Source organism: Physeter macrocephalus, chromosome 19, assembly GCF_002837175.3.
Source record: "Physeter macrocephalus isolate SW-GA chromosome 19, ASM283717v5, whole genome shotgun sequence".
Classification (NCBI taxonomy): domain Eukaryota; kingdom Metazoa; phylum Chordata; class Mammalia; order Artiodactyla; family Physeteridae; genus Physeter; species Physeter macrocephalus.
Genome location: NC_041232.1, coordinates 9,108,385 through 9,135,838, shown reverse-complemented (window position 1 = coordinate 9,135,838; position 27,454 = coordinate 9,108,385). Strand labels below are relative to the sequence as shown.

Here is a 27,454-nt window from a genome sequence, read left to right as displayed (position 1 = left end):
CTCAGTCCAGTGTGCCAAGCCCAGTGTGCTGGGGCCCCAGAGGTGTCTGATTCATGTCTCTGTCCTGGGAGAACGTGGTTTAGGCGGTCATGGGTGTCCCCAAGCTTTCCCAGCCTTGGTGAATGAAACTCGGGACCCATTTTCACAGCATATTTCGTTCATTTACTCTCATCCGATATTTACTGAGTGCTTACTATGCACTAAGGGCTGTCTTCTTTGGAGAGAAGATGGTGGGGTAGAAAGTGTATGAGTTTGGAGTCAGGCACCCCGAGCTTCTGTCCCTTCCCGGCTGTGTGGCCCTTATCCAGGTGACCTAACCTCTCTGAGCTTCCACCCCTTCGTTTGTAAAACAGTCACATCTGCTGTGAGGATCAACTCAGCTACACACATGAAACACCTGCGAGTAGTAGATGCTCAGCGCAGTTTACTTCCTTTTCCCCTCCCTCCCCTCCATCCCTCCTGCCAGTACCAACAGTAAGAGCTGCCACTGACTTAGCAAGTGGTGTGCCAGGCAGAAGAGGTTTGCATACATTATCAGCTAATTCTCAAATTATTGCCCCCTTGAGGTAGGTAGCATTGTCCTTCACCCGTTGTGACATCTAATTTCAAAACCAGAGGGAGCTCGGCACCTCCAACCACTTGTGGGAGAATCTGTCTCTTAGGGTCAGGTTCCCGTGCATCCTTTTCTGTGCTGGGGGTTCTGCTCACGCAAATGCCGACACTTTTACCTGCTGAAACAGTTTACAAAAAAAGGAATTCGGGGCTGAAACGGGACCCTTTGCAAGTATACTTCAGGGTGCATGAGCAGCTTCCCTTTAAAGGCAAAATACGATGAATCCAATTTGGGGGAGGGAAACACACCTTGTGCCGCCCAGATAGCCTTCGGAGCACGACGTGGGTCAGATTTCCCAAGGGCTGGAGGTTTCATTTCTGACTCGGATGTTTTCTTGCTGGCACCTACAGGGAGATCAGATGCAGCTTCAGCTTGCTGCTTTCTACTTCTGGGGCGGGGGGGCAGCTCCCAGAGGGTTTCAGGTGGGGAAGGAGCAGTACGTCCTGGCTTCACCACTTTTTAGATGTAACCTTGGACAAGTGACTTACACTCTGCAGGCCTGATTCTTCAACTGTAAACTGAGGGTAACGTCAACAGGGCCTTTGGAGGATTCAACGGGATTCTTTAAAGCGCTGGGTATGCGGAAGGCTCAGAAGTGTGGTTCTGCTCCCTCGCTGAGGGCGCAGGGGTGGGTGGGTGGTGTTTTCTGGGCAGAGCTCACTTTGTGCACTGCGGCTGGACATCTCTGGAAAGGGCTTTCCTACCATGAAGTGAATCCTTTTGAAATGCCACGTTGTCCTCCAGGGTCTGCTTTCTGGAACCTCTTCCAAGCATCTTGCCAAGAGGGGCCTCCCCCACCCACCCGGCATGTAGCTCCTCCCCTGCACAACCACGCCCCCTGCCGGCGAGACCTGGGATCACATTCAACCTCGGGATTGCTACTAGGAGGACGAAATCAGGATCAAAGCAGTCAGTTATAGGAAGGTTCTCTGAGGACTTGAGTGAAAGAGTATCTGATGATCTGGGAACACCCACATTCTGCAAGGGCGATGTGGGTGGGTGTTGTCTCCAGAACGCATGTGTGGAATGTGATTGTAACTAGCAAAGGGAAAGCCTACTCAGTTGCATCACGTTCTTATTTCAACGGTTTCTAAACATGGCATCAGAATTCCCACGGAATCCATGGGAATCATACAGACTGCTGGGCCCCATCCTCAGCCTCTGTTTCACGTTTGCAGCCCGAAGAGAATCTGTTAGGTGTCTCCAGCCTTTCCTAGGATGAGCGTCCTGAACCAGGACCCTCAGTGGTTCAGTTCCAAAAACCTCTTACAGAGAGGGCTGCATTACAGCTTGGTGGCACCAACGAGTACAATCACGCCACTCACCTTCTGCTTTGATTTCCTACTGAATAAGCAATTCCTAACCATACTTTGGCTTCACGTGTAGATTTTCCTAGAAGGGCTCAATGTGGTAATCGGCAAGTGAGAGTAATCTGGTCTGCCTGACGGTTTTAATTCTTTTTGTGAAGTGAAAAACTTGCATTCTGGTTTATCTACTAGTCTCCTGTGAGTCCAGGTGAGGGGCAGAGTTAAGTCTAGGTGAACTAAACAAAGTCTTTTCTGGATCCACAGGCGCTGGAATTCCTTGGGCACATCAAGGCACTAGTGGCAGATGGTCAGTGCTCACCCATGTGACTTGCTCGTTGGAATGTAATGTATGGCACCCAAAGGCGGTGAAGAGGGAACGTGAGTCCCAGGCTCTTTGCCCTGCTGCACGGCTAGATGCACAGAACTCCAAGAAGGCAGGGTTTTCTGTTGGAAGCAGCCTGACTTGGCTTAGACACCAAGCGAGGAGAGCCACCAAAAGCTCTGACCTACACTGGACTGTAGGTGGACTGAGCACGAGATGAGCCTTTGCTGTGTCCAGCGACTGGGATTCCCTGGGGTTCCTGCCTTGGCCATCAGCCACAATGCGCTCCCACTGTCCCCTCTCCCGTGTGAGCAGCTAAGGTGGTTCTGTTGAGCACACCTCTAGCTTTAGAGCTTGTGCAGGGAGAGATGCCACCCCAAGTCCAAGTCCCACCCTGGGTGGTGAGGTGGAGGGACGGGACAGGTTTTTTTGGTATACAAATGACCACCCACAACTGGGCCTGCTCATCCTTACTGGCAAGATCAGGAGGAAAAAGGATGATTCCTGCAGGAGCTGACCTTCTTCCCCTGGTTCTTTCTTTGGTCTCACCTGTCCAGGTGTTTAGCATGGGGCCCAGCATACGGCAGATGCTCAGTCAAGACCGGCCATCTTGGTGACGAAGCTGCAACCAAGTCTCCTGGCAAGGGCTGAAGAGGCTGTTGCTTTTTGGCCCAAGTTTGGAGGTCATCAGGCATTTATAAAGAAAAAGTTTATTTTCATCACAAGAAGCACACAGACTATATACAGTACACACCAACAGAAGTAAAAAAAAAAAAAAAGTGCATTATGCATCTTCTACTGCAAATTCACAGTACAAAAGATACTGCCTTTTAAATATATAATATAAAAAAAAACCAAGAAGAGAAACAATATAATAAAAAAAATCATTGATATCATAACGCAACACCCTGGAACCCACTGGCGGCTTCTGAAAACCAAAGGGCAGCCCATCTTGTGGAGCTCCTGATGGCGGTCTGTACCTGCATTTTGCTGCAAAGAGCTCAGGACACCAGCAGAGAGGAAAACGGGGGGGCCTAGGTGGTAATAAAAACTCTACGGAACAGGAGTACAGTTGCGTGATGGGGGGACAGGGGAGGGGCTGGGCTGTGGTCCAGGGGGAACCTGGACTGCGCCACCCCCCGGCTGGCCAGCAAACCAATCCCGTTCTTTCCTTGCTTACTACGGACGGGGCCGTGGCTGAAACCATGCCTGCCTTGCCAGCAGAAACCGCCAGCGCCGTTTCTAGCAACGCTCCTGGCCTGGCTGCGGGCAGGTGCGAGAAGCCGCACAACAGACCAGCACAAGTACGGGTCAGGCAAGCTCCAGCCCTAAAACGCCAACCACTACTGACGAGGCAAAGTATCCAATCACAGAAGGCGAGAGCTTAACGGTTGCCCATAAATACACAGTATTTGTAAACTATTATTAAGGCACTCGATTGTAAAACAATAATTACAGTGTCAGGAAGGAGGGAGGGAGCGGCCATCTCCTTGAGCAGTGCGGCTGACAGAAAGGACAGCAGAGGACCGGGGGTCTGGTTCTAAGACTCCTGCTAAGAGACCGACACAGGCCGGGGCTGCAGCACCCACTGCAAGACAAAGACGAGGTGGTCCCATCCACACCCACCAAGGGCAGCACCGCACGGCGTTGCTCCAGACCGTTCAAGGTGACCCGCTTCATAGCTCGGGTGACACGGCGTGCGTGTACGTGAGGGAGGAGGGACGCACGTGATGCTCTGATTCAAGTGATAGATAGATAGATAGATTCAAATACATATACATTTGTGCAGAGTGAACTCACACACATACGTATTCAACTGCAGAGCAGACAATAAGAAGACCAAGTAGCTGAGCACGGGGGTCCAAAAGTACCTTCATTTGGCATGCCGCATCGGGGAGACGCCGGGGGTGGGACAGCAGCCGGTGACCCTGCACCACGCTGTCCCGTTGTCACAAATCTCCTGCCCGCCTGGCTCCCCTGCCGGAGGTGAAGGGGCGGCCGTCACTGTGCCGGCCGTGTGCGTGCGGGGAAGCCCTGCCGGGTGGCGAGCCAGAGCCGGGTTCTGGGAAATGTGTTCTGGCACCAAGTGTTTCCAGCCAACAGACAGCAAGTCGCTCTTTGGACACCTTGGGTGAGGTCACTCACATGCTCTCGACTAAATGACAGCATTTCCTCTCACTAGGGAGCAGGGGCCCCTGGGGAGCAGGGGATCCATCAGCCTCCTGGGACGGCACCTGTGCACAGTGCTGACGAACAGGGTTGTCCTGACGATGTTAATTCTATGGCCTCTTTGGCTCCATCCCAGGCATCCTCTGGGCTTATCCAGGAGGGAAAAGGCTTTAGAAAGGGCTGGAATGCTTTTTAGCTGGAGAGGGTGGGATGGAGCGGAAGGGAGTTGGACAGAGTTAACCTGCTTGCCTGATGGACCGGGTGCCTCCACCCAGCAGAGAGCTGTCTGGCAGCCGAGAGGTTGGCACTCGTGCCTGCACTGAGACCGAGGAGGCAGGGGAGACTGGGGGCAAGAACCTTGTTCTCAAGAAGTTCATGGAACGATGCACATTGCTCCAAGGCCCTGAAGTAGCTACAAGACAAAGACATGGAAATCGGCAAGGTCAAGTCCCGATCAGAGGGCAGCACGGTTTCCCCTCTCTCTGTGACCACTTCTCCTCTTTGACTCAACAAAACTTTGAGATGAGAAGACCTCCCTGTATCAATGCAAGAGGAAGACCTAGAGGAGTTCACTCTAATTTTGGCATGCCACGTGAATGAGAGTGCAAGTGAGGGAAAGGTGAGGTGGAAGAGGAAATGCAGCTGAATTCACAGGGTATTGAGCTGATTTAGAAAGTTTTTGTTCTCGCCTAGTTCGACAAAGGCATTCCACGAAGATGGCAGTCACCAAAATCAATGACTTTCACAGCATAAACCACTGCTGCCTACATTTGGAATTTCCCCCATCTGCTAAACTTACAGATGAAGCACTGGTCAAGATGTGGCACAGCTTATGGTGTAAGCTTTCTTTTCAGAGACCGGTATGAATCTGTCTTTGCCAAGGTGTCTCCAAGCCTGGTAGAGTGCTCTTGTCTTGTTAGTATAACATTTAAAATAGCAATCTGCCATATGTTTGTGCGCCACTGATCTGGGTCTCAGAGAAAAACCTTCACCCTCTTCTCCAGGCTACAGTGTCATCCATCAAGAATGCTTCATTTTGCTCTGATGATGGGCACCGGGGCCCTGGTCTGTTTAGATACTGATAGACTAGCTCCTGACAACGAGTGGATAACTTTGCCAAAAGTCAGACCCACTAGTATTCGTAATCCTCCTCCCACCCTTTTAACTGGATAAGAAAAATTATGGCTTTCAAAATTAAGGTCTTCAAAAATATATCATACCCAGGCATGGTTAAAAAAAACCAACATAAGCCTGGCATCATCAAATCTAACGGATTATTTTGACACAAAAGGTGATCCACCACATGAAATTTAATTTGGCAAAACACTGAACCTGATATATTTTTTTGAGACCGTGCTCTTGTTGGCTGAGAGAGAGGAGGAAACCCAACTGGGTTTTCCGGAATAGGTGGATAATCACCTTTTAAGCTGATTTCAATTGACAGTGGTGGGAAAACAAATTCCGATAAGGTAAAATAACGTACACTTTAATAAAAAAAAAAATAAGGCCAGGGAGAAAAAGTTTCCGGAGAGAGGGTTTTTGCAAAAACTCTACCCACTAGTTGAACTAGGGACTAGCCTTCTTCCTGAAGACCCTGCCTGGGCTACTCTTGGGGGCCCAGTTCTGACCAACGTAAGATGGCGACTCATTTACGCACGTTTGGAATTTGGCTGGCCCTTGAAGGATTTCTAGTTTCACTGGCCAGGGCTCGGCAAAGGTTTTCTATAAAGAGCCTGATCGCAAGGTAGCAAGCTTAGGCTTTGCAGGCTACATGGTCTCTGTCGCCTATTTGTTAATTTTCTGATAATCCCTTAAGACTGTAAAAAACAATCTTAGCTCTTGGGGCCGTACACCATGGTTTGCTGACCCCTGAATTAAACTTAACTGACCTCTTCTCTCTCTCCAAAATATTTTAACATCCTGTCTTGCCGGCCAACATCAGAGGAGTCCCTCCACTCAAGATCCTTAGAGGGACTACTCCCAGAGCCACTCAGGACCACGTGCCGTCCTGCCCACTGGGAGGAGCCGCAGAGAAACAGGAAGCAGCGTTCTCACCGCAGGAAAGGGAGACGGTAAGCCTCTGCGAAGGCTTCCACCAGTCCCACTTCTCAGAGGAGCTGCTGCTAAGTTGTTCCTTGAGGGTGACTGAGCGCTCCTCACTGCTGAAATCTCCTTTTCCTCCCCAAACATGAGTACATGTGACCTAATGAACCTGAGTGCTGGGGCTCCTGACGGGGCGACCCACATCTCAGAATCCCCGGCCCCGCCAGACACTTGAGTCCCTACGAACCACAACACGACCGCATTGGGTTCCGCAGCAGGTAAGACTCATTGATACTTTGTGGGTCCTTCTCCCCAGATGGGGGACAACTGAAGACTGACCTTTAGCAACAACTGAGGACCCCACACACATTTCCCCCCACCTCACCCCAGGGCCGGCCAAACACACGTCACTCAGCTGTGACGACACGCCAGGACAGGCAAGCCAACTGCTCAGAGGACCTCCACTCACCCTGGAGTTGGTCTGACAACAGCATTTCGTGCCTTCGTGTCACTTTAACTAGCAGTGTTTGGTGCAGGCACCTTAAAAGTCTTAGTACTTTTTGGGGTCCTGACAACCACACAACAGAAAGTTCTCTTTCGGAAAAATCTCTTCTGACACAGCATTTTCCCCTGGGATGAGCCTTGGTCACTACTGGAGTTTAAAAATAAAGAGCACAGGAGGGTCAGAGGTAGGACTTCTACTGCCACCACGAGTTTTCCCAGAAGGGCCTGAAGGAGCTAGGACACGTGCCGTGGTGGCGATGCCAGTGCCACAGCTGTTCTTTTGCAGGTTGTGCCGGAGGATTTTTTGTTTTTTGGCTGTGTTGGGTCTTCATTGCTGTGCGCAGGCTTTCTCTAGTTGTGGCGAGCAGGGGCTGCTCTTCGCTGCGGTGAGCGGGCTTCTTATTGTCGTGGCATCTCTTGTTGCAGGGCGTGAGCTCTAGAGCGCAGGCTCAGTAGCCACGGCGCACGGGCTTAGCTGCTCTGCGGCATGTGGGATCGTCCCGGGCCAGGGCTCGAACCCGTGCCCCCTGCATTGGCAGGTGGATTCTTAACCACTGCGCCACAGGATTTTTGATGCGTGTGCATCGCTGCATAAATGCTCTTCTTAACACACGAGAAGCACCTGAAACACCTCATTTGGAGTCAGAGTCTACTCCCAGGCCACAAAACCAATGCTCCCTTTCTTCTTGTGCTGTATGCTAGGTATTGTCGTTTCTTCTTCTCCCCTTCGCCGCAAGAGGGGAGGAAAAGTAAGGATAACGCCAATTGTTTAAAGGAAATCAAGACAGAAGGGGTGGACCAAAATCCACGGTGAAACTAAAAGAGGGATCACAGAAGTCCAAACGCAGCCAAAGGCGGGTCAGCTTTTGCTCATCCACGAAGGGCTTTTCAAGTTTTCCGGGGCAGATTTCCCTGATGGTTTAGAGGTTGCAGCTGGGTTCCTGGGGGCCGCTGGGGGCTCATGCAAGAAGGAAGACTCGCTCAGCCTGGCATCCTGGGAGTCAGCCACGGTGGACACGTCGGCCTCACTCGACAGGTCCTCCGTCGAGAGGTTGAGGCTCCCAAGCTTGGCGAGGGAGTGAGAGCGTTTGAGCGGGGACGAGACCGTGAGGCCCGCCAGCCGGAGCCGGGTCTCGATCTCCTGCGTTCGCTGCTTCACCAGCCCGGGCTTCCCGCGGACGCTGTGGATGCTGTCGCTGCTCGAGCTCCGGGTCAGGTTGGAGCTCATGGAGGATGAGGTCGGGGTGTAGCAGATGGTCTTCAGGAAGTCTTTTGAGAAGTGACTGGTGTGGTCTGGGCGGCAGAGGAAGAGCGGGGGGCTCTTCAGTGGGGCTCCTTCTGACGGAGGGGGGCCCGCCTCGGGCTTCTCGTCGCCCTGGGCTTGGCCAGGCAGATCCGGGTCCTGGTTCTCCTCGGGGATGCTGGCCTCCAGCCTGCAGGCGGGGCCATCCTTGCAGGGGGCCACCAGGTCGGCCGGCATGCCCTTCAGCCTTTCTAGTTCTTTGGTGTGCTTGCGGACCAAGCCCGCCTTCTGCAGCTGGATGATGGATTCCTGGTGCTGCATCAAGTAGCTGTTGGCTGCCGGTTTCTCGGCTTCTTTACTGAACAGGAGCCGCAGGTCCTTGGCTGGCTTCGGATCTTTCTTGGGTGGCGAGTCGTCCTTCGCTACTTCCACGTTGGGAGCGTTCTTAACACAGTGAGAATTCTTCAAAAGGAGGGACTTTGGTAGGACTTTGTGAGTCTCTCTGGAAGGTTCCAAAAGGCTGCCTGGTAGCTCTGGGGCAGCCCCGGCCCCAGGGCCACTGATGTCTGGCCTCCTCGAGCCTGCTGGTGGTAGGAATGGGGGAGTTTCGGTTGGGCCAGAGGACAGTTTCTCTGAAGCTCGGGACCTGCTGGCCACATGGGCCATGGGGGAAGATGTGAGGTGGGGCAGGAAGGTGGGCTGGGTGCAGATGGCGGGAGCACCGGGGTTCTTGCATCGCTCCCCGAAGGCCTCGGGAATCCCGCTGGCTGCAGGGTACATGCAGTCGGCGCAGGATTTGTAGGAAGGCTTCACTTTGTTAAGGATCCCAAAGATCGCATCATGCTGAAAGGGACAAGAACACCGTGAGGGCGCGACACAAGCCGAAGCCCGAACAATACAAGGAGGGCAGGAGGAGGGGCTGGGGCAGGCACTGGGCTGGCAGTGCTCTCACTTCAGCTGGGGCTGGGATAGGGCCCTCTCAGAACCCAAATGACCGTGACTCAAGCAGGTTAGGGATGAGTTAGAGACACTGAACCGAACTCCCCGGAAGCTATGAGCCCACAATCCTGCGCAAACCTTCGGCCACATGGCCAGGAGCAGGGCCTCCAAGGGCCTCCCTTCTCAGCTCCACCTCCGCCACTTGCACCAAATGACCCTTTCCAGCGCTCTGGTGTTGCCTGGAAACCAGAGTGACTTCGCCTCACCCTTTCCCCTCGCGGCCTCGGTGAGAATTAGTGAAATAACATTTCTGGCACAGTAACTGTGTCTCCCTTTCAGAAGGGGTCTGGGGTCTGCAGCCTGAAGACAGAACCCTTCCTGTCTGGCACAACAGAGCATGGCTCCAAGGAACCACCATCTAACTGTGCTCTTCACAGAGAGGTGGCAAAGGACAGAAACGGTTCGGGAAAGACTCTAATACAGACCCAAACACGGGTGCCCACGGCCCCGATGAAGGAGCCAGGCAGAGGTGGGTTTCATACGCCAGCGGAAAGCACGTCTGCACCACTTCCCAAGAAACACCCCGCCTCTGGTCACCGGGGGTCTCCGTGAGCTCAACGTGGGCCTCTCCATCCCGCCCTCCTCCTGATGGGCAGGGCAGGCCCCCACTCCCTCACACGCCCATCGAAGGGCACCAGGGCTGCTCTTCTGGGCTGAGGCCCAGCCGAGAACCGCAGAAGTGGAGGCAAGAGGGTGACTCTCTTCCCTCGCGAGTTGTTCCGCTGTGAGATTCCTGAGGCGGTTGAAAGCCAAGGCTTCTTGGCAAAAGGTTTCTCCCTGCCCCTCTGTCGTGTCAGGGACTCATACCATCCTGTGTGGCAGCCCGAGGTCCCCGCAAGCTAAGGAGTCCGGGTCCGGTCCAGTCCTGGAGGAGTCAAGGGGAAACCCAGCCCCGATTCCTGGAGGCTTGCAAGGGGGCGTGTGGAGAGCACCTGGTGGGGCAGGTAGGGGGCCGGGTCTCCTGCGGGACCCTCTCCTGGTCAGGATCCCCGGGGCTGGTTTCCAGGTCGACCAGTGGGGCTTGGTCAGCCCTGTGGTGAGGCCCAAACACAGACATTTTCCTGAAGCTTTGACCGAAGTGTCTGTATGTTTGTTTCTTCTAAAAACTTCAGAATCTAACGTTCTAAACCGTGGTGAGATCTACCATGGTGGGAGACTTGAGAGCACCTTTCAGAGCTCATGGGGAGACAAGGGAGGAGGGAATTCATTCATCCAGCTCCTACTTAGGGACCGCGCCTGTCCTGTGCCAGGCCTTGCGCTGGGCGCGGGGGCTTCGAGCAAGACAGTCCCCGCCCTCCGAGGGCCCTGTCTCTGGATGCCTCCTAAGCTGTGCGTTTCGGTCTCCGTCCCATCCTCTGAGCCACCCCCATCTCAGATGCCTGGCTTCCATCTCACCCCATCGGTCTGCCTGCAGACCGCTGCCAGAGGGGCCTCGTCACCAACCACCTAACGCCCTCCCGTGCTTGCCAGCGCCCTGGGAGGAAACGCGCAGGGCCCTGCCATCGTGCCCCGAGGCCCTGCGTGCCCGGCCACCTGTCCAGCTGCGCCTCAGCCACTGCCCCTCAACCAGGCCAAGCTTTCCACCCTCAGGGGCCTGGGGCCCAGAAGATTCTCCTCCTAGCTCTCTGCACGGCCAGCTCCGTCTCATCCCCTCCCCTCCCACCTTACCTGTGTCACCACACCGAGCACCACCTGTATGTTTTCTTTGTTACATCCTTACACGTTTACCTCCCACCTCCCTGCTAAGACCACGTGTGTTGAGCTACCTTACAGCTGTACCCCCTCACCAACCCGGCCCCGGAGTTAATAAACACAGCTTGGACAAGTGAATGGATGCTGGTCTCTAGGTCCTATTCCCCAGATAATGTCACCCATCCACACTCTGGCCAGAAAAGGAAGGCTGGGTCCTTCGTTTATCTTCTTATCCAGGCTTCTCTCGGGGTCCCCATTCTACGACTCACAGCTACGTCATCTCGGACCAACCGAGGCACCGCTGTCCCGGACAGAGAGGTTTTATATCATCTATCTTGATAGGCATTTGCTCTTTAAAGGGAAGGTGAGCAGTGAGGGAAATTCGAGAGTAATTACTGTTCCGTTTGGAATCTGGGTCCTGATTTGGAGTACGGGAGATTTAACTTCCCAGTTTTGTCTGCATTATAATGCGATGAGGGCGAACTCCCTGTACAGGGGGACGCCTCTGTCTGCCTCCCCAGTGCTCTCACGAGAGACTCACAGCTGGCCCGGGAGGTGGGTGGTCAGGCCACGGAAAATGAAGCTTCCTGCCCCCGGGCCAGGGCGAGCCAGCAGCAGAGCGAGGGCAGAACCCAAGACCAGGCAACAGAGGACGTCCCTCCATGAAACCAGCCTCCACGCGTGGGCCACTTGGAGGAGGAAAAAGGCTGGAGGAATTCTTGATCTTCTGAGCGAGTGCCAGGTTGAGGCAAAGGCCCTGTTGCAAATAACCCACCAAGTATGAGAGCTACGAGGGACTGCGGGAGTTAATTAAGCATTAGAGTCTGAGTTGCAAGACTAGATACTTGATGATGTCGGCTTTTTCAAGGTGGCAACGGTGTTATGGTTAGGTTATAAACGGAAGCATTTGGGATGGAAACGACAGAGCTGGGATTTGATTTGTTTCAGGATAATCCAGGGTATGGGAACGTGGATGGGGGGTGAGATGAAAGGAAGAAAAGCCATACACTGGTAAAGGCTGAAGCTGGGTGATAAGTTATATGTTTTGTGGGTTTTTTTTTTTCTTTTTTTTTTTGGCCATGCCTTGTGGCATGCGGGATCTTAATTCCCTGACCAGGGATCAAACCTGGGCCCCCTGCAGTGGGAGCGCGGAGTCCTAACCACCAAGACCGCCAGGAAATTCCCATAAGTTATATGTTTTATGTTTTACATAAGAAAAAAGGAAAAAGACTTTGAAACTCTGCCTCAGACGTGAATGAGGCACCGGGGGGAAGAGGGTCCCCCGTCGTCCACCATCCCCATCGGCCTGCAGGGCTGCGTGCAAAGCCACCCACTGAGCTGGCAGAGGCAGCTGTTGGGGGGGGCTGCCCCCGGGGCAGAAATGGCGTGCGTGCCGCCACCCCCTCGCGGCCCCAGGCCTACCTCGAAGTCGTCCGGGCAGCTCCTCTTGCTGTTGTTGTTATTTAGGTTTTCCCAGTTCAGCAGGTTATTGAGCTCGGTTACGGGCTGCCCCCACTTCCCTGCTCCCGGGGCCTCCTCCCTTTCCATCTCCTCCACCTGCGGCGTCGAGCCACCCCGGGTGTGGGGGCTCCCAAACTCTAGTTTCTTCCTCACTTCCTTCTCACAGAGTCCAGGACCTTCTGGGGGGTGTCCGGCCGGCTTGGATGCCTCTGCCGGCTGAGCGGCTTCTTCCAGCAGAGCATCCCTCTCCAGATCCTCCAGGTGCACCCAGCCGCCCGTCTCGTCTCTGGGGCAGTGCAACAGGGGGTCTGAGAGTCGCCGGAGACAGCAGGGGAGAGCGGGTCCCCCCGGGGCCCCGCTGCCCGGGAACCCAGGCTGGGCGGTGGCGTCCAGGCAGGGCGGCTGGGCTTCTGGGGTGCCGTCCAGGGTCTCCGGCAGGAAGTCCCCAGGCCCTGCTGGGTCATCCGCAGGCTGCTGGCGCCACAGCTTGTTGTGCCGTTGTTTGCTGGGGGAAGGAAGGCAGAGGAAGGTCAGCAGACGCCAGTGCCCAAGGGTCCTGGGAGGAAGGGTGTGCGGAGCCAGCAAGAGGCAGTCCAAGGCTCGGGTGGACACCAGGGGCTCCCCTGGGTAAAGCCTCTCTCGGTTCATTTATCCCCAAGAAATTCGAGAATGACAGAAATAGCCTTAGGACCCTAAGTCATCATGGCTCCCGTACGTATGGCATCCCACACATATGATCCATGTGGGATCACGTAAACAACTTTGTCATGTGATGAGGATGTCACAGACAGGGGAAGAGGGTCTGGACCTGAAATCCTATCATGGTCCTAGTGTGCCAGCTCTCCTGGTGAACCTGGTCATGCCACGGATGTTCCGTCTCCGTTTCCCCATCTGTCAAATAAGAAACCCAATCCTCTCCTACTTATGTCGTAGGAAAATAACGCGGATCAAAGTAGAGAGTCGATAAAGACTTATACACACTAACGTTACCGCGTAAACACGTAATGCACCTGAATAAAGCTGGGGAGATGCCAGAAAATTGGAAATGTTTGTGTAGGTCAGAGAGATTACAGGTCAGTTTTTAAAATAAGTCTTCTAATGCTGTGTTATTACTTTTATAACACATTTTGTAAACGTAAGGGTTAAAAAAAAAAAAAAAAAAAGAAGAAAGAGGCTCAGAGTGAAATCAGGTAAATGAGTCACCTCCATTAACCTCAGAGGATCACCAACATCCCAGGGTTGTGACAGTTAAGAGGAGAAAGAAGTAAACATAAAAGGACATGCAAACTAAGGGTCTGCTGTTGTTCTTCAATGCGAAGGAGCAACACGGTCATTCACGGCCGTCTGCTCTGTGTGCACGTTCCGGTAAACGTAAGGGTTAAAAAAAAAAAAAAAAAAGAAGAAAGAGGCTCAGAGTGAAATCAGGTAAATGAGTCACCTCCATTAACCTCAGAGGATCACCAACATCCCAGGGTTGTGACAGTTAAGAGGAGAAAGAAGTAAACATAAAAGGACATGCAAACTAAGGGTCTGCTGTTGTTCTTCAATGCGAAGGAGCAACACGGTCATTCACGGCCGTCTGCTCTGTGTGCACGTTCCGGGCAAGGCCAAGAGGGCCCTCAGATGGGGCTATAATTCAAGGTCAGTGTTGTGCTGCTGTGAACCTGCCTGGCAACCCCTGGTTAGCCTGCAAACCCCTGATGGCAGCAAATGACTGAAGGGATACCGGAGGCGAGAGCAGGATGTGCCCCTTCCTCCTCCTCTCCGTCCCCCTCGGCCCTGCCTGAGCATCTGTCCAGCCGCTCTCTGGTTGACAGTGAAGGAGTCCAGAGATGTCCGGAGCTGTTCTCCAGACCCGCCAGTTGCTTCCCCAAACGTGGCCAAGAAGCTGGTGGACTTAGCCTGTGGCCTCCTCACAACACCGGGCAGAAACAAGCCAGGGAGGCCTTGGACAGACTGAACAGAAAAGGAAGAGGGGGAGAGTGAGTCCCTAAGTCCAGCAGCGATCCACCTGGGGTCACTGGGGGACCCCGCCATGGGGGCAGGATCACCTTGCACGGGAACCCCAGAGGCTGACCCACCCGGGCATGCCCCCCGATCCCTGGGCCACCCACTGGCTGTGTGACATGGGACACCTTAACCTCCAGCGTCAGTTCCTCACTCACCATAAATGGGGGATCCCCTGTCCTCTGCAGACCTTTTTCATGGTGGGGTGGGTGGGTGGAGGTGGTGGGTAGAGAATTACAAAGCAGCTATGTCAATCACTGACCGTGAGCCGGGTCTAGCGAAGCAGCTGCACGGTGTTCGTGGACACTTTACAACAATCCTATCAGGGGGATTAGTTCTTAACTCGGAAGAGGAGACTGAGGCCGGGGAGAGATTGATGAGCTTGCCCTGAGCTACCAGCTCGTCAGCGGTGGGCCCGGGTCTGCCTCTGCAGTCCCTGGAGCTGCCCTGCGGTGAAGCCTGGCACGGGCTTGGCACAGAGCAGGTGCTCAGGAAACGGGGCAGCCCCGGGCCGAGACTCACACGGAGTCCTGCCTTGGATTAGAAGCCGTGCCCTGCTCCCTCCAGCTGCAAAACAGCTCTATGTGCGTGCCAACACAATAAGCACAGATCCCTCCTGGAAACCACTAATCAAACCCCAAACAATCGTTGTTTTTCTCAAGCCGGCTCCCCCCCACCCCAAGAGGCAGGATTTTGGCTGTGGAAGCCACCGCTGGGCCAAACGGGAGCCCGGCTGGGATGTGGCCGGCAGCCCCAGCCGGCTGGGCGGCAGGGCTTCTGGAGCTCGGCTCTGCCAATTCTTCTCTGCAGACAGGCACCCACCTGGCGTCCAAGATGCCCTCATACTCAGACAGCTGCCTCATAAAGCCCGCGTTGGGGCGTGTGATGCTGCGTTTTTGCTTCACGTAGTTGTAGGCCTTCTCCAGGGGCCAGCCAAATTCCTTCATCGCATAGGCTATGACCGTGGAAGCAGAGCGACTGACACCCATTTTGCAATGTACCAGGCACTTGGAGTGGTTCCTCCTGCAGCCACGGGGGTGGGGAGGAGAGGGCAAAAGTTGATACAACTGCATTCTCTCAGGTCTGGCACAATGGATCTTTTTTTTAAACCCTGAAGTTATCTCATTGCCCAAACCCTCCGAGGTCCTGATGTTTAGGCCGCAGACGTCCACACACCCTCAGTCGGAAATAACTTCACTGCAAAATCAATTAGCGCACAATGGGAAATGGAGATCAACCTGGCCTGGCCTGGCCTGGCCTGGCCAAGTTTTGCAGGGAGAAAGCTCCCCAATCGGGCACCTTCCCAGGTGGCTGGGATCGGCCGGGAGACCAGAGCCCCTTGGGCAGGAAGCAACCGGGCAGCGAAAGGGGTATTTGCACAAGCTACTCACTCAGCTGCTAGAGCAGATGGAGACAGGGAGCAGGTTACTGTAGAGAAACAGGGTCAGCGAACTGAAAGCCACCGGGCCCCTGGCAGAGAGTGTGCCTCGGCAGACAGGAGGGTGAAGGAGCCAGCCTGAGTCCGCAGCACTTGACTTGGCCACCAGAGAAAGAAGCCAAAGGAAACAGATGGGCCGACGGGCTTTTTGTAGGGAGATGGTACCAGCCCAGGCGAGGCTGATTTAACAGACGTGGCAAGGCCAGGAACGCTGTTGCTCTAGCTGTCGCCTGCTCACAAAGGTGAGGGGCACGAGGCTGGGGAGGGCTGCGCCTGTGAAAGTTTATTTGTACAGGAGGTAGTAGGCCGGCCAGCCTGACTGTTTCCACTAGAAGCAGCACACCTGCTCGGTGGGAGCAGGCTCATTTCCTATTCCCCAGGCTTAAAGTTCATCCTCAAACCTCAGGGGTTTTTTTGGACTGCCAAAGTCTATCCCCCAGGGACCCAGGGGAACTAAGATTTGGTCCTACATCATGGAGTTTTGACCTGGGTGCAAAGCAGAAGAGGAGGTGTCTCTTGATAGCATCTCAAAGAGTTGTCTCTTTCTGGTCCTGACTTCAGTGAGACAGAGTTGTTCCACAGGAGAATAAGGTGAGGACAAAAGACAGGTGACAGCAGTGACAGGCTCGGGGCAGTGGGGACCTCTGATGGTCCGTCCCATTCTACGTGAACAGGAGTCACGCTCACTCAGGTGGAGGTGGGCCACAGCTCAGGGCATCTGCCCGAGTAGATTTCTGAGTAGATTTCTCCAGGGAAGCAGCCCCAAAGGTGCTCTGAGTCACGTACGATCCGCCCGCCCTCCTCTCTCCTCTGGCTCTGTGACTCCCCACGGGCAGAGCTCCCAAGAGTGTCCGCCTGGTACAGGGGCCTTGCCTGCAGCCAGTGCTAATGACGAAACGGGGGTCAAACGTCACAGCAGGTGAAAGAGAACGAGCTCATTTGGGGACCCCTGGAGAAGATCAATGACTCGGCCCTTTCGATGCTTGGGGTCCAGCACTCTAAAACCAGAGGCCCATCAGACATCACAGGCCCCTCAAGCCAGGAGGAAGCTGTGTCTGGGGTCACCATTTAATGTCTGCCCACCCCGCGGCTGCCGGTCAGCTTCTTCCCCAGCCTGGTTTCTCTGACTTCTCCGCCCACTTACTTTGCCTTGTTTATAAAATGGTACGCCTCGTTCCAGTGGGCGAGGAGGTCTGTGGTCTCTTCATCATAGACTCGGATGTTATGATACGCAAATAAGCCAGGGAAAAAATTATCTATTTCTCTAGTGACGTTTAAAATGTAGTCAACACTGCAATGAGAAAAAAAAAAAAAAAAAAAAAAAAAAGAACAAATTGGAGAATCAGAATGTGGATGGAAAAAAACCAAAGTAACAACAAACTGAGCAGAGAAAAAATTAAATACACGTTTATAAAGGGTCTGTGTTTTTATGGCAGGACTTCATAGTGGTGGTCTTTGGGGTTTTTTTTTTGGTATCTTCTAAATACCCTCTACACGATGAGAATACATTATATTTACGATAAAAAACAAATTTCTGCCTAAAAAACTTATAAAAAGAAAGCTCCGTCCAAAGCATTGCTAAGCAACATTAATTCTGGAAAGTAATCACACATATTACCTAAATACATTTTTTAACTCCTTTAAAGTTTCAAAATTCGTAACTATTGTGAGTATACAGAGGCTTTAAAAAAAACAACACCAACGTCTCCACTTTTAAGTAGTTAAAAAGCTGAATATATCCATCCATTTTTTATGTCCTTGGGAACTGCCTTAACTCCTTTTTGAAACAAGGCAGGCTGTAAATAAATAAATAGTTGGGAGGGTCTGCTAACCCAGTTAACTCAGGTTCTATAGTTCTCTAACCTGAATACTTACATTCCTGGAAGACCAACGTAATTTCAGGAGTTTGAAAACACCTCAAACAGATTTCATAAGAGCATACTTATAAATGCTTTGGAAAAAAAAGAAAAACCTTTAAAATCATTTATTTATTCCCAGCAAGATAAAGCACAGACAGCATCACCCTATACTTTAAGATCACTTTCTCTTGAAAGAACACATCTTAACCAGTAGTTCTACAGATATATTTTAAGATTTGTTTAGTCTTGACTTTTAAATGCAGTAATTCAACAATGCCATCATGTCAGACCCACAGGATGGTGATTTTGTGGCTGTGTTGTTTTTTTAAAAAATGTCCAGACATCTGTTCTTGAAGGTCTAGGTTTAAGCATTTTTTATCCCTGCTGCCGAATATGTCTCAGATTGAGACAGGCATGTGTTTCTGGCCAACGCTGAGCATTTGGCTGCAAGATTCCCACCAGGCTCAAAAGTACAACCACAGAGAGAACCAGGAGCGGTCCGGGGAGCAGGGCTGCTGACTGGCCCACTGCTAAGTGCGTCCAAACTGGTGCCCTCAGCATCTCTGCAGGGCGGGGTGGGGGTGGGGGGGCTCGTGGCCGCATCAGCATCCAGGCTGTCCTATACCATTTGAGGGTGATTTAGAATCATTCTCCCTGACACACACATTTCTAAACCCCAGTAAAACCTAAAACCCATGAATTATTCAGGAGGTGGCATTTTGAAACACATCTGTTTAGCTATGCAAATCAGGCCGGCAGCTGCTTTGGAGACTGGGGTGGGCAACTCCAGGCAGGGAGGCAGGCAGCGCCAGGGCTCGGCTTCGAATGGACGGCTGAGCTGAGTGTTTCTAAGCTGCCTGGAAGGATGAGGGAAGACAAGGGGAGCAGACTCACCCTGAGCCCTGCAGTTCCTCCAGATTGGATGCATTCCATTCAGAGCCCTGGGGGACAGATCACACAAACCCCCGTGAGTGTCACACGTCAGCCTCAGAGCTGCTTACGGGATGCACGGTGTGCGCTAGCCCTGACGGTGATGGGTATCTCATGGGCCCCTGGACTCAGAGGCCGATAAGAAAGCTGATAGAAAGAGGCCGATATCAGAGCAGGTTCCCCAGGAGTTCGTGGCATTGTCAGGGAAAGGGGCTGGCCGAGGAAACCCTGCCCCCTCTCATCACTCCCTCTCCTAAGACTCCAGCAGGGTCCTGTCACCAGAGGCAGTGACCTCTGACCTCCCACGCGGGAGAGGGCGCTTTCACATACCACTGACTAGAGCAGGAATTGGTTTACCTTTTCTGGGAAGTATTTGGCAATATTAAAAAAGTTCCCACCCTCTGACCTAGAAATTCCACTTACAGAAAGCTACCCTGAGGAAACGCCCAGAATTCACAGAGATATATGTACAAGGGTATTTATGGTTATTTATAATAACAAAACAGCACAGACCACCCAAAGGTCCGACAAGAAGAAATCATATGATGGAGCCGTTAAAATAAATCATACTTTTGGAGGATATTTAATGACGCAGGGAAATACCATATAACGAAAAAAATTTTTTTAAAGCAGGGTACAAAACTATATAATCAAACGGTACAGTTCTTTCCTTTTCTTTCTCTTTCTTTTTTAAGCAGCTATAAATGCATTAAAAAAAAAATCCAGAAGAGAGAAAAACAAACATACCAAAGTGTTAGCAGTAACTGCCTCTGGATTTGTGAAACTGAGAATTGCCTTTAAATTTTCTTCCTTCAACTTACATTTCCTAACTTTCTGTAACACGTTTTAACTTCATACTTTAAAAGTGGTATTAAAAAAGGAAACCCATTTCTGAGCAGGCAAAGAACACGGAAGGGAAAAAAAACAAAGAAAAAAACATCACTTTGCTCTTAGGAAATGCCATCGACACAGAGTCACAAAGAGCAAAAGCACCCTCTTGGTCTCCCTATAAACTTCCTTTCCCAAGAGGGTGGACCGCTCCAGATGCAGGGGCTGCAGGGGCCCCCATGGAGCTGGCAGCATGTGGGCACTAGCTGGATTTTCATATCGGAGGGAGAGGCTCAAACATAAAAATTCCTTTAGTATCTCTCATGGAAAAAGTGACATAAAGCACCAAACCACGCTGAAAAAAATAACAAAAGCTCTGCTAAGCCTGTGAGCATCCTCTTGCCGTGATCACCACCTAGTGGAGAGACGGGCCGAGGTGCCCTCGGTTCTGTGTCCACCAGGGAAAACAATCACCTTCCCGGAGAGGATTAGAGCCGGGGCTGCTTTCAAGATTCAGGCTTCAAATCCACACATCTCTACACATTTAAATATATATACATTAAACATTTATAGATCTATGTATATAGATCAATATATATATATATATATATAACTACGTTAAATATATATTTAATACATTAAATATGTGTCATGACATACACATTTGGGGAACTACTGATTACTTCCTATAGGCAGAAAACACAGTCATTCATGCCTTGGGCAGTAAATACACGTCCTCAACCTTCCCAAGGATGTGCCTTCTGCTCTAACGATGCGGACCGTTTCTGAGTGCCTACGGAAACTGCACTCAGTGCTTTAAATATGTACTAACCGAATCCTCACACTCGCCCCCTGAGGTACAGGAATGAAGGAAAGGAGAGGCCAAGAGACTTGCCCCCGGGCACCTGGCTGGTCAGGCTGGGGAGTGGGAACCTGCCGGGCGGGCCCGGTTTCCATCGCACCGTGCTGCCTCAGTAACCAGTAGCGTGCCTTCCTCTATAACCCCCTGACTTTGAAAACTTGCCAGCTGCCTTCTATGGAGACTTACAGCTTTAAGAAAATGTGAGTGAGGGACGGAGTGAAGAGAGTGACGTGCAGGCCCCGCCGGCCGTGTCAGCAGGGCCTGCTGCCTCCACGGGCTCTGGGAGCAGGGCAGGGGGCAGCCTGGGGACAAGTGGGGGGTGTGGGAGGGACGCTGCGTTTCAGGCGCTTGGTCTGTCTCCTCTGCTGTTTCTCACGTCTCGGGACGAGGAGGCATAATTCTGGGGTTAGGCGCGGGTGTTCCCTTTAGTAACTGGGGTTTTTTTTAGTTCGCAGACCATCTGGAGGGGGTTTCTGTTAGTGACCGATGAAGGCAGAGGGTGGTGTGCATCTGAAAACGGTTGCCAGCTGACTACGCCAGAGAGCTTTCAAACAACTCCCCGCAGCTCAGCTGGGAGCTGCGGCGCAAACATTTGGCTCTCGAGCAAACCCGTAGGCTGCAGGCCAGAGAAAGGGGTCAAGAGGGGAGTTCCCGTAAAAGTCAGGACGGAGGCTCCAGGAACTCAAGTTTCTCCCCCTCTATGACTTGCTGCAAACTCCAAACAAATCAAGGTCTGATTTACATTTCCCAAACCAGACCCTGCCAGTGCGCTGTGCCTCTTACGAGATAAAGATGGTCGAAGATGAGGGAGGGCTTGTCCATCTGTCCCAAGATAAGGAGCATCTCGTTGTCTATGAATTCCTTGAATTCTTTCAAGTTACAGTTCATCTGTTTCTCTAATTCATTACGGATCTGCGGAGTGGAAAATATTAGGAAGGGGGGTTTGTTTAAAAACAAACAAAACGAAACAGTTTCTCCAAAGAAGTAATAAAGTCACAACATGAACTATGACCGTTTTCAAAAAAGTGTTTTTTGGGCTTTTTTCAGAGTAAGTACATATGCATGTAGACACGCTGCACACACGCGTGGGTGGCGGGAATGCAGGCTACTCGGCCTCGATGTGAATCTGACTAGGGGACGTTTATTATTTGAAAGAAGGAATTTGATTCCCTTGGGATCTTTTCTACTGAGTTGAAAAAACTTACGCTTTTCCAGTTATCAAATCTATCACCATGAAAACGTAGAATCAATTTCACCTTGCTTTGGAAGGTATCACGATAGGGTTTATTATGTATTAATTCATAAAAAAAAAGATTGTACATGACTTTTTTAAATGGCAATTTCAACCTCTTAGATCTGCTTAGTTTAAGCTGTTACTACAATTCATTGCATTCCTTGGACAGAGAGCAACAGAAAAGAGAAAAAAGTCATCGAGAAAAACATTAAAAGGCAGTTTCACCTTGCTTTGGAAGGTATCACAATAGGATTTTTTTACATGCACTAATTAATAAACAGATCGTATATGGCTTTTTAAAATGGCAACTTCAACCTCTTAGATCTACCCGACTTAGGCTGCGCTAGGGCAACAGGACACAGGGATACCCATGACCTCTGGCCCACCCAGCAGGGAAGCGCTCTTACTTCCTTGGATGTCACGTTCTCCAGGTCCTGACTCATCATGATGCTCCGGAGTTTGGCTTTGATGAGACGCTCAGTCCTCTCCCCTTCAGTTGGCCTGGAGAGAAATCACATTCAGGAAAGCGCAGAGCCATGGGAAGCCGCATGAAGCCACGGGAAGCCTGCGGTCGGCGTTCACAGAAACCCCAGCTGCTCCCGGGCTACCCGGAACACGGCTTGGGCACGTTCTCAGCGAGAAGGGGAGAGGGACAGGGAAGTCGCCCAGGGGCCACCAGAGGGGACGGCAGACCAAGGGGGCAAACGATGGCTGGGAAGCGGACTCGTCCTGCGGGTCTGGAGAGCCTCAGCCTCTCAGGGCCGGATGCTGGAACCGCCATGCGACATCCCCACAGCCCAGGCCCCCTAGACTCTGCCGAGGACATCACTGTGTCATAGGCAGCCTATGGCCCCAGCTGCATCCGGCTCCCGTTACCTCCTTACACGCTTACACGAAACCAAAATCTACGTGTTTCCCTACAACTTCTACGCATCAGCCTGGTTCTAACCCTGGGGCCACACGGACCACGACAATCCTTCTTGTACGTCACGCCCCTTCATATGTTCAAAGGCATGTATCCTATCCAACGTTCCAGTAATTTCTTTGAGGCCTCATACAACGCGGCTCCCGGTCCTCCCCTCATTCGGGGGGGCTCCCCTCCGTCCACAGCCCTCCTATGTGTGGTGTCCCCAGGGAACATGATGCTCTGGGGAGGAGGGTCCTAACCAGGAGAGAAGGGGAGAGCGGCTCCCTCCTTCTGGAACTAGAGTTAATGGAGTGTGGCCTCAGGCCACGTGGGGCAGCGCTGCTGCCTCAGAGCAGGCCGCCCTCGGCCTGCCTTCGTGCGGTTGTGTTTTGGGACCCAAGGAACCGGATGCCACATCCATCACACTCTTATAAGCAGAGGAAGAGGCTTTGGAAATCAAGACTTTGGACCTGAGAAGGAGGGACCAGAGCACCGGTACGGGGAAGCTGATGAACGTTATGGAGCCGCTCCCCAGAAATGCACTGACACCCGAATTTGTCTATCATTTTAAAAGGCGGCAGGGGCGGTGGTGGTCAGACCCTTCCCCAGCCAAGGACACCCACGGGCTGCAGGTCAGGAACCCCTGCGTGGGATGCTGGTTCTGGGAGACGATGGGGCTGTGACGCCGTGCAGACTCGGGGTCAGGGGGCAGGCTCGGGGTCGGGGACCGGGGCGGGGACGGAGGCTCCGCACTCGCACTCACTTGTCCGCGAACAGGGCAGGCGAGTCGGGCCTCGTGGACTCCAGGTCCTGCATGGCGTTCCACTCGTTGATGCAGCTCTGCTCGGAGCCAATGCAGCTCTCGTAGTAGGAGGCCCAGAGCAGCGCCACGCCCCCGGGGAAGTAGTTGTGCCTGCGTGCCACCTCGCAGGCCTTGTGGAGGACCTGCAGGGCAGACCTGGGGTGAGGAGGGGAAGAGGGTCAGGCCCGGGAGGCACGAGGGGAGCTGGGCAGGAGTCGCCCTTACGTCTGAGGTTACAAGGGGGACTCGTGGCCGTCAGGTACCAGTGCGGGTCTCTGGGACACAGGCACCGACCCCAAGAGCAGAGATGGCGCCGGTCACCATCCCCAACGAGGAAACAACAGAACTTTCTAACTCTCGCAATCGGGCAGGCTCCCAGGTCACTTTACATCCGCTAATGAACTCCCAGGAACTGAGATTCACTTCTGAGGTTGTGGTTACCTTGAATGTGGGAACCGCAATGCAGCCGAGCAGTTGGAAGGAAAGCATCCTCAACATGCAGCAGAGGTACGTGACTGCATTCCCAGTCATTTAATTTCTAGCTCCCTCCCATCAATGTTATAATAGCTTAGATGCTTAGATTGCGTAAGGAAGTGAGAAACTCACAAGAACTAACTGCAGAAGTTCTGGGAGGCAGAGTCGGGCAGGAGAAACAGTACTGAAAAGGTATACATTGGTAACAGCCAATTTACTTATCCTTTTCTTACTTCTTTTTACAAAAATATGGGCTGAGTATTTCTCAGTGAATGGGGTGAATCAGGTATCAGTGGAGGGTGGGCGAGCGAGGTCTTGGACGGAGAAGTTATCAAAGAACCAATGGCTCAACAACAGCGTAAAACCCACTGCACCCCACTTCACTTTCCCCAGTGGTCCACATCTGTCCTAGCTCTAGACTGGGCGAGGGAAGAAACTTGAGCTGAATATTTACGAAATTTTATTCTCGTTCTGAAGTTTTGGAAAAACCCATGGGCCTGTTTTTTCACTCGCTCGTAGAGAAAGAGATAACAAATTATCCAGGGCCACAAAGGAACATCTGGGACGTCTAGAGAATGATGAGTTCATGATTTCCCCCCAAATGATCCTGAACTGACTGCAGGAACAGAAGACATAAAAACGAAGCAACGATGTTAGCACGTGGCCCACGGGAGGATCCTGCATCACTTTCACTGTCCTGGAGAAAAGAGTAATTATTTTGAAACGCTGGGCAGAATTCTTCTCATCAGAGGCCACCGGCTTTCTCCTGAGCCTTTTCCAGATTATTTGAGGGAGACCGCCGTGTGGGGTCTGCTGTATGAGTGGTCTGTGCAGCCCTCCAAGGATGAGGAGGCTCTAGAATGTGTATCGGGTTCAGAGAAGGTCTGGAAGTCGAACACAGTCTTCACCCACAGCTACCTCACCCCCCATGCAGGTGTCCAGGGAGGCCCTACCCTGCCCCGGCCCCTGCACCCTGCAGTAGGTATCCCACAGCCCGGCACCCACCCCTCACTATAACATAGGACTCTGCTCTGGGTTTATGGCCACCTCCCTCAACAGACTTTAAACTCCAGGAGGACAGGAGTTATGTCCATTTTAGGCCTCCGCAGACGCTCAATGCCTAGCAGAGTGCTGTTGCCTTCATGGAGCAAACTGATCACCCTCGGTGTGCCAGGGACAAGGAACCAGTGAATTTATGCTAAAATGACATTTTGTCAGCAGGGACGGTAGAAACATAAAAACAAGGTACCTCCAACAACAAAAAGACCAAACAAACGAATTAAGAGCTGGCCAAAGGACTTGCATAGACATTTCTTCAGAGAAGATATACGCGATGGCCAATAAGCACATGAAAAGATGCTCAAGGCTAATTAATTAGGGAAATGAAAACCCAAACCATGAGATACCGCTTCCTACCCATAAGGATGGCCATTATGAAAAAAAAGCAAAGCATAACAAGTGTTGACTAGAATGTGGAGAAACTGGAACCCCTGTGCATTGCTGGCGGGAATGTAAAATGGGGCAGCTGCTACGGAAAACAGTCTGGTGGTCCCTCAAAAGGTTAGACAGAAAATTACCACATGATCTAGAAATTCCAAAAGATCTGAAAGCAGGGACTCAATCAGATACTCTGTCCACCAATGCTCACAGCAGCTCAATTCATAGTCGCCAAAAGGTAGAAACAACCCAAACGTCCATCAGGAGATGAATGGATAAAAGTAGTACAACCATATAATAAATTTATTGTTCAGCGTTAAAAAGGAACGAAGTATTACAGCACGGATGAACCCTGAAAGCATTATGCTAAGTGATAGAAGCCAGATACAAAAGGGCCAATACTGTATGATTCCACTTATATGAGGGACCTAGAATAGGCAAAGTCATAGGGAGAGGGTAGAATAGAGGTTACCAGGGGCTGGCCGGGGGAGGGGGCAATAGGGAATTACTGTTTAATAAGCACCGAGTTTCTGTTTGGAATGATGAAAAAGTTCTGGAAATGGATAGTGGTGATGGGTGTACAACACTGTGAATGTACTTAATATCACTGAATTGTGTCCTTAAAATGCTTAAAATGGTAAATTTTGTTATTGATACATATTTTTTGCCACACACGCAAAATACACATACTTAAATGTGCTTCTAAGTAGGTGGGGGTTTTTTATTTGTGCTGTCAGCTAGGAAAATATTTCTAAGGCGTTAAAAGTCCCTAAAACCCCACTTACCACATGGCCTGGACAGACACGGGCTTGAAGATGTGCATCCTTCCTGCCGTGCTAACGCTGAATCCACTGAGAATGAAAAACAAAGGACAGCGTGGTGAGAAGTCAGACCCTCCGACCGCATCCCTGCCAGACGGCTGGGGGGACAGCCTGTCGTGGACACCCTGAGGACAAGTGTGTCTCTCGCTGTCTGATGAGGGACCACAGGCCACAGAGACAAGGGCGAAAGCCAAAAAAAAAAAAAAAAAAAAAAAAAGATAGGTTCTTAAATCCGGAAGACTGGCTTTTAACCCGGCAATACAAAGTCAGCCAAAAACTAAAAGCCCAGCAAAGGGTGTGAGGCAACAGTGGCCCTGGACACCATCTCCCTTCACCTGCCTGCACTGTCCCACCCCACCCCCTACCTCCTGTCCCCCACACTCCAACTGTGTTTTTTATACTTGCATAAAAAATACATTAGTGGAAGACAAACGTTTAAAAAGGAAAGATGTAACCATAAGCCCATGCTGTCAATAAATCCGATTTTTATCTTTCCCTCCCAGTTCTATCTACAAGGCAACGTAACTTTTACTGCTGGAATTCAAGTAGAGATAATTTCCTCTCCTGCTTCTTCCCACTTGTGACAGTACCTGAGTATCTCCCCCCAGAATCCAGGCGGCCCCCTGGCCCTGGTCTACCTGCCCAGGCCCACCTGGATGATTCCTCCTCTGCAGCCCCCCAAATGGCACCTGAAACACTGCTGCGCCTGTTGGTTGTGTGTCTTCCCTGCAGCCCTCAAAGACTTAGAGCTCCTGCTGCATCATATTCATCTGTGAACTTGCAGGGACCAGCCCATGGAGGGCACACAGCGAGTGTTCATTTAACAAATCAAGGCAAACGAATGGATGTCTGTTCACTGCTGTTCTTGAACTTCATACAGCAGCAGATATCCCGTAAATGTTTCTGTTGGTACTTCGTGACCCAACTCCCTTATATCATGTCCCAAATGTACCCTGCCTTGTGTGGCTCATGGGAGGGCAATGTTATTTCTCCTGATGTGGTAAACATGTCACACGTGTGACTCTGTTGTTAATGATTATCCAACGATGCCCAAACTGACACAGGTTTCAAAGCCTACAGTGAAAGAAGCCTTCTGAGAGATCTCCTTACCCGTCTCCATCAAGGTGGATTTTTGTGTCGCTCCACAGTCGGAGAACCATCCCAATGGTACAGCTTTTACTACACGGGAGGGAAGAGAAGACGCCTAGAGTTAGGGTCCGCCCGCCCGCACGTGGTCTTCCCTCGCTGTGTCTCCACCCAGCCTGTCCAGCTCACGGGGGACCCACCACCTGCCCTGTGTCCAGCTGCCTAGGTGTGTATCTGGGAGAAGCTCTAAGGCTGTCTGCAAGGACTGCTCACCACTGAATTCCAGAAGATGTGGGTCTGGGATGGCCAGTGACCCCAGCTGAGAGACAGTCACAGGGAACTCTGACCCCAGCCTTCTGGTGTGGCTGCAGCTCCATAAATGCCAGGTCTCAGCTGCGGCTCTAGGGGGCCAGGAG

The 27,454-nt window shown here is 51.9% G+C and overlaps 1 protein-coding gene across 12 annotated transcripts; it reads right to left on the bottom strand.

Annotated features, from left to right (window-relative positions):
• Positions 1–2,814: 2,814 nt before the first annotated feature.
• Positions 2,815–27,454, bottom strand: SSH1 (slingshot protein phosphatase 1). 12 transcript variants are annotated; one of them, XR_008615888.1, is made up of 12 exons: positions 27,312–27,454; positions 27,063–27,131; positions 25,917–25,982; positions 23,182–23,376; positions 21,919–22,012; positions 21,061–21,189; positions 18,552–18,598; positions 16,943–17,089; positions 15,183–15,383; positions 12,315–12,858; positions 3,699–9,044; positions 2,815–2,904 (listed from the first exon to the last, which is right to left on the bottom strand). XR_008615888.1 is itself a non-coding variant. In XM_028480325.2 (11 exons), exons 1-11 carry the CDS (start codon positions 27,413–27,415, stop codon positions 7,818–7,820), a joined length of 2,823 nt encoding a protein of 940 aa, XP_028336126.1. In that variant the 5' UTR covers positions 27,416–27,454; the 3' UTR covers positions 3,072–7,817. The 12 variants fall into 12 exon arrangements, 1 of the variants encoding a protein (XP_028336126.1); XR_008615897.1 differs by having other exon boundaries at positions 2,817–2,904; positions 6,924–9,044; XR_008615896.1 differs by having other exon boundaries at positions 2,830–2,904; positions 4,114–9,044.

Coding starts and splice junctions, on each gene's coding strand:
- SSH1 (XM_028480325.2), bottom strand. CDS start 27,415: ATGGAGCTGCAGCCACACCAGAAGGCTGGGGTCAGAGTTCCCTGTGAC. Junction 22,013..23,181: donor CCTGCCCTGTTCGCGGACAA/GTGAGTGCGAGT, acceptor ATTTCTCTCCAG/GCCAACTGAAGGGGAGAGGA. Junction 18,599..21,060: donor TCTTCGACCATCTTTATCTC/GTAAGAGGCACA, acceptor TCTGTCCCCCAG/GGCTCTGAATGGAATGCATC.